At 44.0% G+C, this 13,623-nt stretch overlaps 2 protein-coding genes across 5 annotated transcripts in view; one reads left to right on the top strand and one right to left on the bottom strand.

Annotated features, from left to right (window-relative positions):
- The first annotated feature begins 7,148 nt into the window (after window positions 1-7,148).
- Window positions 7,149-8,605, top strand: LOC119437443 (uncharacterized). Its single transcript, XM_037704473.2, has 5 exons — window positions 7,149-7,223; window positions 7,324-7,890; window positions 7,956-8,083; window positions 8,157-8,196; window positions 8,269-8,605. The coding sequence occupies exons 1-5, from the start codon at window positions 7,149-7,151 to the stop codon at window positions 8,347-8,349; spliced, it is 891 nt and encodes a 296-aa protein (XP_037560401.1). The 3' UTR covers window positions 8,350-8,605.
- Window positions 8,532-13,623, bottom strand: part of LOC119436830 (26S proteasome non-ATPase regulatory subunit 5) — a 74,056-nt gene continuing 68,964 nt past the window's right edge. The window contains exons 8-10 of one of the 4 annotated variants that reach the window (XR_005189129.2): window positions 13,221-13,356; window positions 9,803-9,823; window positions 8,532-8,707 (exon numbers count right to left, since the gene is read on the bottom strand). The gene's annotated coding sequence lies outside the window, so the exon portion shown is untranslated. The remainder of the gene's footprint in view (window positions 8,708-9,802; window positions 9,824-13,220; window positions 13,357-13,623) is intronic. The other 3 variants (XR_005189128.2, XM_037703822.2, XM_037703821.2) reach the window with 3 other exon arrangements.

Below are 13,623 nucleotides of genomic sequence, written 5' to 3'. Positions count from 1 at the left end.
TGGATGCTGATGTAGTGATGTATGTTATTCTAGCTGGAATAGCTGGATACGGATATCTTGATTAATATTACCCGCGGTTGCGTTTTCTTGTTTGCATTCTTGTTTTGGATTTATATTGTGTGTAATAAGGTTGATGTACTCACTTGAACCCCCCCCCCATGTAATGAATAAATAAAAAAAAAACTCTCTCTATCCCGAATTTTGTGTCGAGCCTACCTTGCGAATTAATTTTTTTATCTCGTCTTTCAACATAACCTTCAGGCGCCACACAGTACATATAATTTTTCATGTACATATCTCTTTCATGATTGATTGTACTAGACATTATAAGTAAAGGTATTTTGTGCATAGTTTGATTTCTTGTGTGTACTACGCAAGATTGACACAGACAAGTTACGTTACATTTTTCTCTACAGCACTAACTAAACCTTATTTTCACATCGCAGTTATTTTTACACCAGCTTAATCCTGTCAGCACACAGGTTTGTGGGCAAAAAAAGCAAAAATTGCGCGTAGATATCGTCAAATAATTGCAACGAACGCGAAGAGCACGCGCAACGCAAGGGAAACTAACCGCCGTGCGCGAGTGGCTGGCTACGGTAAAGGAGGCGTGACGTGTAAACCAAAATACAACAGCGAAAAAGAAAAACTTCCACACACAGGGGATCGCAAACCTTATATACCAAGCATCGAAGCGCAAAAAAAAAATAGTGCGTATTTTAAACATACACACGGCATATTAAATGTGATTGAATTAGGCAACTTGGGGCATGTTCCCGGCGCCATACATTTACGTCTTCGACCTTCGACGAGTTAACGGCTATTGGTTATAAAGATATGCAGATGGGACACCGATAAAGAAATCCTCATCAAGGCAAAGCACTTGGAAGCGCGCCGCGAGTAACACTTTATGAACGCAAGCGTAGCTGAGTCTCAGCTCGTGTGACACAATATGGCGGCGCCAGCGGGGTTGTCTCCACCCTGGACGGCGGCGCTGGCATCGAGGCACCCTAACGCCCTTGTGCAATGCAGCGCCCCTAGCTACGGACGAGAAAGAGAGCGCGCGTCGGGAACGAACGCCCTTGTAGGGTGCCTCGATGCCAGCGCCGCCGTTCAGGGTGGTGCCATCCTTTGACCGCACCCGCGCCGCCGCTTTCTTGCTGCGACGCCATCTTGAGTCACAGCGAGCGGTTGCGAGTGCTTGGTGCCGGTGCTTAGTTCGAGACACAGTGCGCGCGGATGCTTCGCTGACGCTTCTACTTGCTGGACAGTGTTCAGCCGCATGAATGACAAGCTTGTCAAGTGCATCGATCGACATGATGGGCTGTTGTGTTCCCAAGTGCACCGGATCGACGCGTAAAGGGCTTCGTTGTTTACGCTTCCCCCGGGACCCCGAGCGAAGGAAGAGATGGGAAGCCCAAGTAAAGCGGTATCACTGGAAGGCAATGGATAGCTCCTACATTTGCGAGGTAAGTGTCAAGAAAGTTTCGACTATCGCATCGTGTTTTTCATAAATAAGAAAGTATTCTCTGATCCTCGCTCACGTACCTACGTTCGCTCACGAACTAAGCACTGCACCGATGCTGAGTAGCCTATGGTTTGCGAGCGCGCGTCGCATAGGCTTTTGCCGTTTTGATCAGCGCAGTCTATGCGAGTAGTACCCTTATTTTAAGAACTGACGAAAATGCTTCGCCGCGAAATAGCCTTACATTAGCTACAAATCGTCATGTAAACCACCTATTTTACTTTTTCACAGGAAGGACACATCGTGTGTCTTGTTTCTTTTTTTTTTCCCTCAGTTTCTTTTTTCGCTACTGGTTATTTGGGACTAAAGAACGCAGTGCTTTTTCTGGGGAGAGCGGCTGTTGTGTACGTGGCAAGCGAAGCATTGTGATTTTCTCGATTCTCAGCAGATATCTTGCGGATCTCAGGTTGTTACGTTATATAGCTGATTTTTTAGACGAATATATTTGTAGCGTGGTGCTCGTAAGCTGATGGTCATTCGTGCTCATTCCCGATCGTAGTGGGTACTGTGACGGTCTTTAAATGCCTGTGCACGGTATGCCCAGGTGTCATGGGACCAAAATGTTTCGGCGCTTTCTGGCATGGTGTCTGTTGTAGCCTGTGCATTTCTTCGAAACGTGTGAAGCGAGGTAATACAGCATTACTTCTGCGAAAATTTATTTTTAAGCACTGTAATGGGTTCTCTGTATTTACAAGGCAACTTTTCATATCAATAATCACTTTTGTTGTTTTACTTGTACTTAGAAACACTTTGAAGAGGACCAGTACGAGGGAAATCGACAGGATGGGCGCCGTCTGTTAAAGTCAACAGCCCTACATCATCATTGACTATATTTTCGAAGTGAAAAACATTGCTAATCTGTATTTGACTGTCTTAGTTGCATTTACGGTTTTTGTACGCGATATGTATGCAGTGTTGTTTAGTTTTTCAATGTAGTTATCAGTGTTCTAATGGTTATTTATAAAATGTTCTGTACTCGCCATCGATGTGTTTGGCTGATGCGACGTATTCGATGGTAGCTGATGTATTCTGGCTGGATATATTGATTAATATTACCCGCGGTTGCTTTTTCTTGTTTGCATTCTTGTTTTCGATTTATATTGTGTGTAATAAGGTTGATGTACTCACTTGAACCCCCACCCCCCATGTAATGAATAAATTAAAAAATCTCTCACTATCCCGAATTGTGTGTCAAGCCTACCTTGCGAATTTTTTTTATCTCGTCTTTCAACATAACCTTCAGGCGCCACACAGTACATATAATTTTTCATGTACATATATCTTTCATGATTGATTGTACTAGACATTATAAGTAAATGTATTTTGTGCATCGTTTGGTTTCTTGTGTGTACTACGCAAGATTGACACAGACAAGTTACGTTACATGTTTCTCTACAGCACTAACTAAACCTTATTTTCACATCGCAATTATTTTTACACCAGCTTAATCCTGTCAGCACACAGTTTTGTGGGCAAAAAAAAAGCAAAATTGCGTGTAGATATCGTCAAATAATTCCAACGAACGCGAAGAACACGGGCAACGCAAGGGAAACTAACCGCCGTGCACGAGTGGCTGGCATCGGTAAAGGAGGCGTGACGTGTAAACCAAAATACAGCGAAAAACAAAAACTTCCACACACAGGGGGTCGCAAACCTTATATACCAAGCATCGAAACGCAAAAAAAAAATTGTGCGTATTTCAAACATACACACGGCATGTTAAATGTAAATTGAATTAGGCAACTTGGGGCATGTTCCCGGCGCCATACATTTACGTCTTGGACCTTCGACGAGTTAACTGCTATTGGTTATAACGATGTGCAGATGCGATGCGGACAAAAAATCCTCATCAAGGCAAAGCACTTGGAAGTGCGCCGCGAGTAACACTATTTATGAACGCAAGCGTAGCTCAGTCTCAGCTCGTGTGACTCAATATGGCGGTGCCAGCGGGGTTGTCTCCACCCTGGACGGCGGCGCTGGGCATCGAGGCATCTCATTGGTGGATAAAATCAAGGCAGGGGTGAAATTTCACCCACCACAAAGTACAAATATGTTAATAGTCATGGCTAGGTGGCGTATGCCACCACCCGGTTTAAAGGGTTCAGCCTCATCCATCCATCCATCCATCCCTAACGCCCTTGCGCACCGCAGCGCCCCTAGCTATGGGCGAGAAAGAAAGAGAGCGCGCGTCGGGAACGAGAGAAAGAGAACGCGCGTCGGGAACGAGCGCCCTTGTGCATCGCAGCGCACCTAGCTACGGACGAGAGAGAAAAACATGGAGAAAAACGCCGGAAGCGTTCTCCGGAAGCCGGAAGCGTTCTCCGGAAGCATTCTCCGGAAGCGGAACCGGAAGTCGGCTTCCGGTTATACTATATATATATATATATATATATATATATATATATATATATATATATATATATATATATATATATATGCGTATACATACCTACATAGCGGTCTCCATGCCAACCAGAGCAGCGGACTTACGCCATCTAGCGAACACTTCATAAAACTACAGGTGGCTACATACGGAGGAAGGACAGACCCACGCCCTAAGGAGCTTCGCCCCTAAAATATTTTTCTCGTTCTTCAAGCAGTATGTATCTCTCGTGTGTATTGTTGCGCATATAGTTTTCTATCAGTAGGTCTTGCGAAACGCAGACGAACGAACATATGTAACCTTCCTGCTTGCCGCTTCAAACAAGTACAGCATATCTGCCCCATCCGGCGCCTTGTACTTAGATTTACGGGAAGCATCGGTATAGATTTAAAAAAAAAGAGTAAACTGCAGTGCAACATTCCATTCAAATTTCCGCCTTTCTCGCGTAACAGAATGCGTAGTAATTGGTACGGGGCCATTTATTGCAGTTGGACCTCGAGTGCCGAAAACGGTTTTAGTTAGGCATTCTACATGCTAATCTTTGACCGGAAGCCGTACGTGGAATTTTTTTTTTTACAGTTGATAATTCCAAAAAAAAAAAAAAAAAAACGAAAGAAATCCTGCGCGGTAGCCTAATTAGTGCCTATATCGTGGATACGGCGTTGCGCTGCTAATTCTGGAGCTCGCACGGGTTCAATCCATGCAGGTCGCGGAATTCGATGGGAACGAAATGGAAAAAGACTCGTGTACTTCTATTTAGGTGCGTGTTAAAGAACCCCAGGTGGCAAAAACTAAACCGGGTGCCTCATAATCATATCGTTGTTTTGCACGTAAAACCCAAGAATTCGCTTATATTAAAAAAAGAAAAAGGCAGGTGGCTGCGTTCTTCAGCTTATTTCTGGGGGTGTAAACAACATAAATTATTCTCGAGTCTGATTTCCGAGAAAAACATGTTACGCTTATCCTATATGTCATGCGTAAATGTAATGTCGGTCCCAAATGTATGACCGCTCAACTCTGCAGCTTGTATATTATAAACGGCTGCGTTCAGTTATCCGGTGCACTATCATAACGACCACAATGAAACAATTAAAAGAACGGCATGTCTCACATACACGTAGAGATATGTGAAGATCTGTTGCGTTCGTTGAAGAAGATAAGTGTGGTACCACATGGGGCACTCAGTTTTAATGGGTTGCAAACATGGTGAGACTGTAAAAAATTCTTGTCTGAATCAAGTTAGCAGACTTAAAGGCCGCCCCCAAACGGGGCGTTTATATTGAATTAAAGCTAGGAACTTGTTAAGCAGGACTTATTAACACCCGTCCGGTAATTCTCTCAGGAACTGCGCCTCTGCGCAACAGCCACGACTCTCCGGCAGCAAAATCATTCGGAATAACTGTCCTCACTTGCATGCAGACACTCACCTTTGAGATTTCAATAGTGCTGTTATGCGTTACATTCGAACACACACACACACACACACACACACACACACACACACACACACACACACACACACACACACACACACACACACACATATATATATATATATATATATATATATATATAGATAGATAGATAGATAGATAGATGGTTTTGCCTGCTAGAAATATTATTTCTGCGAATGAGAGTTTTATTTACGGTATTCACAAATATGTGTGTTTGTGCGCTTATTCCCGGTCGGGAGTTCTCACTTTTTCAATTATTGTATTTAGAATATTTGTTATTTTTCCCTTACATATATATATCGTAAATATATATGTCTATGTACCCTTTGATTTAATTACCTAGAAATACGTTGTTCATTCTTCGCGCCACGCAGTTAATAAACCTGGTTTATTTCACTCTAATATTGTTTCTTCGATCATTGTCCCTGATCAATATCCACCAACAAGAAGCGCGTGTAAAATGACACGACATCAATAATAAAATTTTCTTACGTAGCCTTCATGGTGCGGAGATACCAGTTACTTTTAGAGGACAGTGGTAAAAACTACATTTGGCACCGGCCGTCAAGAGTCATGGGCGCACCGAAGCAACTAAACCATTAAAGAAATGTACTGTACAGAGGTTCTGCGATAAAAACTGGGCGTCCGCCAGCGTCCGCGTAGCGAACGCGCGCTCGCTAGCAGACGACGCGCTTGACAACGACAGAAAAATTGAAGACGTCGCGTTGTATAATCTATGCCTCAAATATATATGTTTGGCAAAATGGTGTAAACATAAAGTTTCAGTTGAAAAAAAGCGCTATTTTAAAAGCGTACTATGCGCAATCGTTCTCGGCGCCCGCCGCGAAAGTACATTGAATATGCCGCGGAGCGCGTCTCCGCCCCAATCAAGTTCGCTCGCAGCGCCCTCGCACTATTTTTCCACACGCGGCGCCTCAGCGGCAGAGCGCCGTTCGGCCCACTCGACCATTGTCTAGTACACTCTAGGCTCCGTTTGATGTAATAGTTCAGCGGAAATCCGCTAGGTGGAATTAACTCTAGGCTCCCGGCCGCCGCGCGCCGGCATGTTTACAAGGATCGCCCGTCAGGGGCGCTCGCCTACCTACTGGTGGGGGAGAGAAAAATTCGAGAGTAGGGCAGCGAGTTCGCGGCTCATTTTCCAGGCATTGTTTTTATAGGAGGCGTTGTTATAGGAGGCGTTGGCTCTACTGATGCTGAGGAAGCAGGTTGCAGCTTTAAAGCTGTTTTTCACCACATTCGTAGTGCTGCCAAAGCGCTCTCGGACGACCACCCGAATATGCCGTTAGACGCACGCATTCCTATGATGGTTGAATGATCGCAGCACCAGATTTCCCTCTAGTTATAGTAATATGAAACTCTATGAGGGAAGTGATTGGCGCAACTTTTTACATTGCGGGGCTTTAACGCGTGGCAGTCACACGCTTCTCTGTATTATCATCGTCATTATCATCATCGCCTGCCGCTGCCGCTTTGTTTTCGGTTTGTCGCCATAACAACCTCCGTAGTACGGAGCCAAACCGTCAAACCTCAGTGGAACGTGGTGAAGGCCTGTAGATTTCATACATGGTCTACCTCAACGACAAACAAGCGAAACGGCTGCAAGGAAGGTATAAAGCGTTTAATTTTAAGCATCCATAATGACGCTTACAACTTGGTTGCCCCCTTTTGCTCTGCGTGCATTGTGAGCTTTACTGTTCGGTTTATGTTGCATCCTCTTATTGTTTTATACGTGTTCACAGCATGCAGCTGCAGAAACGCTAAAGCTATGGACACAACGGATACTGAATCGATCGAAGACGAATCTGAACACCCACAGCAACCATATGTGGACATCGAGGCGGTAAACAGCACGCTAACAGAAGTCCACCAGCAGTACAATAACCTGCTACTGAAGTACTCCAATGCTTTAAATATCATTGACGAGCTTAAATGCCAACTAGCTTGCGGGGTCAATAAAGAAATCGCCGGTGGCTGGAGCGAGTCCAACGCAATTGGAACTTCGTAAAGACGTCCGCTATCTTAAGACTGCTATAAAACGGGAGCCACTGCCACCGGCCCCAAGCAAGCGAAACTCAAAATTTGTTACGCTACGGCAATCTGGTGATCACATCAGTCGAGAGAGGGCGATCCTTTGCGCTTCTGACGTCGGCAGTCTGCCACCGCTAGAACATGGACAAGTTGGGCTGCTCTCCACTGGAGTGTCTACTTTTCCACCAGAAAGCAACCTGCGGGAAGCGCGTCACATAGAAGCAGACTGTCAACTCGAAGCGTTGGGAGAACCTGCAAGCAGCTGTACGAGTGTCATACTTGACCCTACAAATGAGTTTGTTTCATACACAGCACCCCCAAGCAGGGATGATACGCCCAAATTTTCATCGCCCCCGTGTACCTATGATAGCACTCGTAGGGGCTCATCGAGTCACAAGAAGACTGCTTCAGTGCAGCGAAAGTATCACCAAGTTGCTGTAGTTTATCCAGCGCAGCGCAGTGCCGAGTTGTGCACTGTGGTGAGTACATACACAGCTATAGCATATGCCTAGCGAATTTCTGCCAACATCAGATGCAATTTCAGGGTTGCTGCGTGACTCATTCCTGCTGCTGCTGCTCTGAACAAAAGAAATCCATACACCACCAAATGGACTCCTCATGCTGCTTCAATGCTGGCCTTGACACCACGTTGACACATTTTTCAAGGAAATGGTAATGTCATGTTTTAATTTAACTCCTACTGGGCACACATCTAAACTTGTGGCCATGTTTTTGTTGCCAACAGCCTCTGCACCCCCAATGGCTTCACTACTTCACTATTTAAGGTACTACTTTTGCTGCCGTACTCGAATGCATCGTTGCATAATTTTTTTTTTTTTTTACATCTTTTATTCCAGATCTCATCAGCTTTGGACATTGCCCTCAAGCTTGCAGCAGAATTAAGAAAAAATTCCTCTTCTCTCCTTCAACAACTATAGGGCCAACTTTAGTTGTGATATTTCTACACTTTATTTACCTATATGTCTGTAACCCATTGACTCACACAGGAAATGCTGCTCACAGTGAATCATCTTGAAATTTATTTAACTGCCTACTATAAAGATGTAAAAGAAAAATGAAATGTGCCAAACTTGACAATTGAGTGAATCATGTTGCCATATTTTTTCTGACAGAAAGTGATCCCTTTATTTGTTTTACGTTGGTGACATTCTACAATAAAACATTTTCAGACAACTTTCCGTGTTGTTTGTTCCATTAGTTGTGGGAAGGAGCTGCAAAAAGCAGGTCTAGACCACCAGTGTTGTTCTAAAATCACACTGCTCCTTGAGCTTCTTGCTGAAAAAGGAAAAATCCATAGGTTACTGTTCTGAGTGACACAACTCTATTATTCCTACTAACCTGAAGCTGTCTGCAGGAAATACTTAAATAGCCAACTTAGGGCAGAAATAAAGAAAAAGGTTGGAGCACATTTTGTAATGCCCCATCTATTTTGTTTTCTTATCCCCAGCACTGAGGGCCAATCCTTGCAATAACAGTGTAGTCCAAGCCAATGACAGGTCAAAACATGGGAAAGCAAAATTGATTGTTACAAAATATGACCCCAGTTTTCATTTTTTTTTTTCTTTTTTGCGAAAGGGTTGATCTTTAACAAACACTACAAAAGATTGTAGCCTATAGATGAAGTTGAAAGGTACAGATATTCCAACATGTTTCACATATGAAAACAAAAGTAAAAAAAAAAAGTGTGCATGCACTGCTTTTGAAGGATTTTACTTTTCTTGGCAGATTTCATTGAGAGTATCTAATTGAGAACTGCGTAAGTTTAGAATTCCGGCATGCCAACATCAACTATGCTGTAATAGCTATAGTTTCAACTAGTTTAACTGGCACTCAGAAGAAACAGAGCTTTGGGACTGTTAATGCAACAATACCTTTATCTAATTAATCCACTTTCTGGCCATTCCAGGTGAACTGTTGGGCAAAATAGTTTTAACTAATTTAACAATAGGTCTAACAGGTTGTTACTGCAATAACTAAACCAAAATTGCACTCTGACCTGCCTTAAAGAGGTCCTTAAATTAGGCAGGGCATTTCCACTTCCCCACCCATGCACTGCCTCTACACGGTGGCAGCGCCACAATCTTCAGCTTGCAGCTTGTGGTTTTGTTAAGAGGTGCGCCACTGGCTACAAGCTGAGAATCTATGGTTTTTGTGTCCACAGATGCTTACTGTTGCATACATAGGAGCATCTGGTATTTAGTTAACACTCGTTAACTGAAACTGATATCTCGAAATATTGAATAAGTCAATTTTTTTTTTCCGGCCGTGGTGCCAACCCATCAGTTTATCGAAAACTCTTATATCGAAAACTTTTCGTGCCGGACTCAGCATATCTCGAAATGTTGAAAAGGCAACGTTGCTTGCACTCACTTTTCACCCAGCCGCAGCTTGCTAGCCGAGCCAGAAAAAAAAAAAAAAAAAAAACATTTTTCACGAAAATCCATAATAGATGCTGCAGGGTACAATCAGGCCTTGACCATGGCGGAAGAATATATTAAGGTGTCTGAATGAGGCTGCCGCACCAACAATTTTTTTCAGTCCTCGTTTACGTCTCTCTTGGCAGATGGCGCGGATTGATCATGGGGGTGGGGGGGGGGTCAACCGCAGCAGCAGGCACAGCGCGCCTCCAATTGAAATTTCGGGATATGAACGCATACTTAGACAACTCCAGTGGAGTTTCTGCATACTTTTAATGTCTTAATGATACATGCAATAGCTAGAATAATGCTCTAACAATTGTTTGTGACCACAACAATGTGTAAAAGGGAGCTGTACTCACAAATGAGAAAATTCAAAGGTTCTCGTACATCCCCAAAAAAATGTGCACACGCTTCGATCGCCTGCTCAGCTCAGTACATCTCTATCATTGCCTGCATGCTAATGCACATTAGAGGCTATAATGCAGCCATTTTCACCTGAGACGCAACTCAAGCACAGGCAAATAACTTGCTGAAAACACCAACTATAACGCTGTACGACGATGGATGGCCACACTGCAAATCAAGATGAAAGAGAGAGTTCAGTAGATGCTTTCTAGTTGCATATTCATTTTTTCTTCGGAAATAGCATGGGGAGCAGTAATACACAATTGGCAACGGCCAGTAGTGCCACACAAAAAGTAATGTGCGTTATAAGGCCGTTTTACAGCAAAACAAGTGAGCGCAGGGCCTCGCACTGCTAGCAGACGACAGAAAATGATGACCCCCCAACACTGCAGGGCTCCTGCCGGCAAAAGGAGGAAGCCCGAACAGAGTTTAGTGAGTGAGCTCTGCAGACAGACAGCGCCATTCAGACATCTTAACCTATTCTTCCACCGTGGCCTTGAACAATAAAGAATGGAAAAAAGGACTTGGTGTTGAAATGTAAGGGCATGAATTTGCCACTGCACATTACATTGCTGCTTACAAAGTCAGGACAGTCAGGGACAATACCAACAAAGTGCAAAGTGAAAATTCTTAAGTAACAAGAAAAGCAATTACAAGTGTGGTGTGTCACAGCCAGCAAAGGCAAAATGTTCCATGCTCCCATCGTTCAGTGGCTTTCCACATGTTCCTGCAGCGCGAGTGATGATATAAGCTTGTTTTTCCTGTTCCATAAGGGTGTGGTTCACGGCACTAAAGGAAGCAAGATCCGGACAAGCACCATGAACAGCTTTAGCCCCCAAGGAGCTTTAAGCACCAACCACTGTGCCCACGCGTCAAAAACGTGACTCCGCGTCGGTAGCCAACAGGGTGACATGTCGTGCGGAGATGTCACCGCACGACATGCTAGTCACCATGCTAGAATATTGCGTAACGCATCGCCGGTGTCCATCAATGGGAGGTCGCAACACATCTGGCTGCTATGCCTATGATGGCTATGATGGCCAAGACGCCGACACCAACAAATGTTCAGAATTCTCCGGATGCATGACAGTGTTCCTGAATGACAGTGTTGTCATACTAGGCCAACAATGGCACGATTGACGACTGTGGATGGTGGCAGTGCAACGAGAATTCGTGCAGAGTTCGAACGGCCGACAAATCCAATCCATCAACTGGCATTGAGATCCGCTGGTCTCAATGCGATCGTCTGCTAAAACATCGCACCAAATCATGTTTGCAGTGATGGAACAGCCATCTGACCTTGTGGCGGAGGTCCTGGCGCTGGCAAAAAACTGATTTGGAGAAGCAACAAGCGTATTTCGTGCAGTGTTCACAATATATCTTTGTACCAAATATGGGTCTTTGTTTTTTCTTCTTTTTTGCGTTCGGCACGCTTCAAACAAGCAAGACCAAAAATTTCAACAAGAACACGCCCTAGTAAGCACGCAACTACACTGAAGTTACAGTGAGGACGTCGACAGGTTTCTTCTACTAAGCAGTATCTATCCAGCACATATCTATATGGTGTCCCACCTAACATTAGACAAGCTGTTAATTCAAAGAAAAAAAAGCAATGCAGTACAAGATACGAGTACAAGTATAAGTGCAACTATAAGATATGAGGTATAGATAGATGTGATAGATCAACAACTTTGATAAAGAATGTGCGACCGGATATTATCTGAGGCTTCTTTTTGATCCGACATCCTCCTTGAGCAAGCTACCTAGGTGTCTAGTCGTCAGAGGTTTTACGACCGAACACTGTAGGTCTTACAATTGTATCTTGTACCAAGTCCCCAACTCCCTCTTGTAACAGCTTGGCTAACGTTAGGTGGGACAATGAGTATAGCTGTGCTGTGAAACATGTAAAAGCTGGTCAAATTACAACCACGAAACCTGCCCTTCTGATCGTGCAGGGTTGCAAAGAAGGTCCCAACTCACAGCAAATTATGCACAAGTCAGCAGTTGAATACTACAAGTATTACAATATTTATAAAATGGCACTGCCAATAACTTTGATAAATAATGTGCGACCGGATATTATCCGAGGCTTCTTTTTGATCCGACATCCTCCTTGAGCGAGCTATGTGCCACGCTAGTATAAACAAAAAGATTGCACGGTGGCAGTACATTTGAACAAAAGTGCAAAAACTGCCTATGGAGAACCAACGGCCACTCCACTAACTTCCAGAATAATGACAATGATGGCTGACTATGGCATGTTTTAGGTTTAGGTTTCAGTTTTACTGCCCAGGTAGCATCAACGGAAGAAGGCTTTCATTCTTATGCTTCATTTGGCACAGGCTTAATGCATTTTTCTGCTAAAATGCCATTTTAAAGCAGGAAGGCGCAAAGCACCGCTCTTGTTGCAATAGGCGCAGCTGTTTCATCATTGTGATTGCCACAACGCCTGTGCGTGTATGTATACTTAGTTGTGCTCGATACAAATGGAAACAAGCTTTCAAAGTCCGAAGTCTGGATCATCAGCACTCGCCCAACTCTGATGTCATCTGCATTAAGTGTAGGCCTAGCGCGTCCGTCGAGTTCATGACTGACGAGTGAACGTGCCCAGCTGAGTAAGTTTGTTGAAGGAACTGAATTTACAGTTGTGTTTGCACAGCAGCGATTTATAATATAGCACTCTTCACTTCATGTGGTGTGTGGTATGGTACGGTGAACCGTGTAGAATTCGTGCAGTGAATCGTGGCATGTTTCGTGTGTGTGGTCTCAGGTGACTCAAGTATAAAGGGCTACTTCTGCACTGATTTAAGCTACAAAATTAACTTTCGAAAGCGCAAGACACTAGTAGCCGAACAGTGGGAAGTACATCTTCAGCCATGCTGGCCATTTCAGGTGGCAATGCATTCTTCGATTCGACATATGAAATCCAGTTCACTACAAGTTCACAGTGCTCTTCCACTCACTTCTTTCAAGTGCAGGAGTCGTATGGGCTAGTTGGTAATAAATAGTTCGTGCAGCCCTCAAGAACACTGACGCACTGAAGGAAACATGACACAGAGCTGTGTTATGGTTGAGTCTGTGTGTCCTTCTACTTGAGCACTGCAAAAAAAATGATTTATTTGTGATATGCACTCCGTGTGCAATGCATAGGAGGACCTGCATCACAGAAGACCTTCACATTCAGCTGCGTACACCAGCATTGCTCTGATGCCCGGTTGGGCACCAGCACATACTGAGTCAATGAAACTTTAAGTAAACAAAAAATATTTGAATACACATGAGAACTGCTGTGACATGATAGCACTCTGTGCCTGCCACAGTTTATGCTTCTTCTTGAATTTAGTGCACTTGTCTCAAGTACTATCA

Source organism: Dermacentor silvarum, chromosome 1 (genome assembly GCF_013339745.2).
Source record: "Dermacentor silvarum isolate Dsil-2018 chromosome 1, BIME_Dsil_1.4, whole genome shotgun sequence".
Lineage (NCBI taxonomy): Eukaryota > Metazoa > Arthropoda > Arachnida > Ixodida > Ixodidae > Dermacentor > Dermacentor silvarum.
The sequence above is the reverse complement of the archived record's forward strand: the minus strand, read 5'-3'. Positions and strand labels throughout refer to the sequence as shown.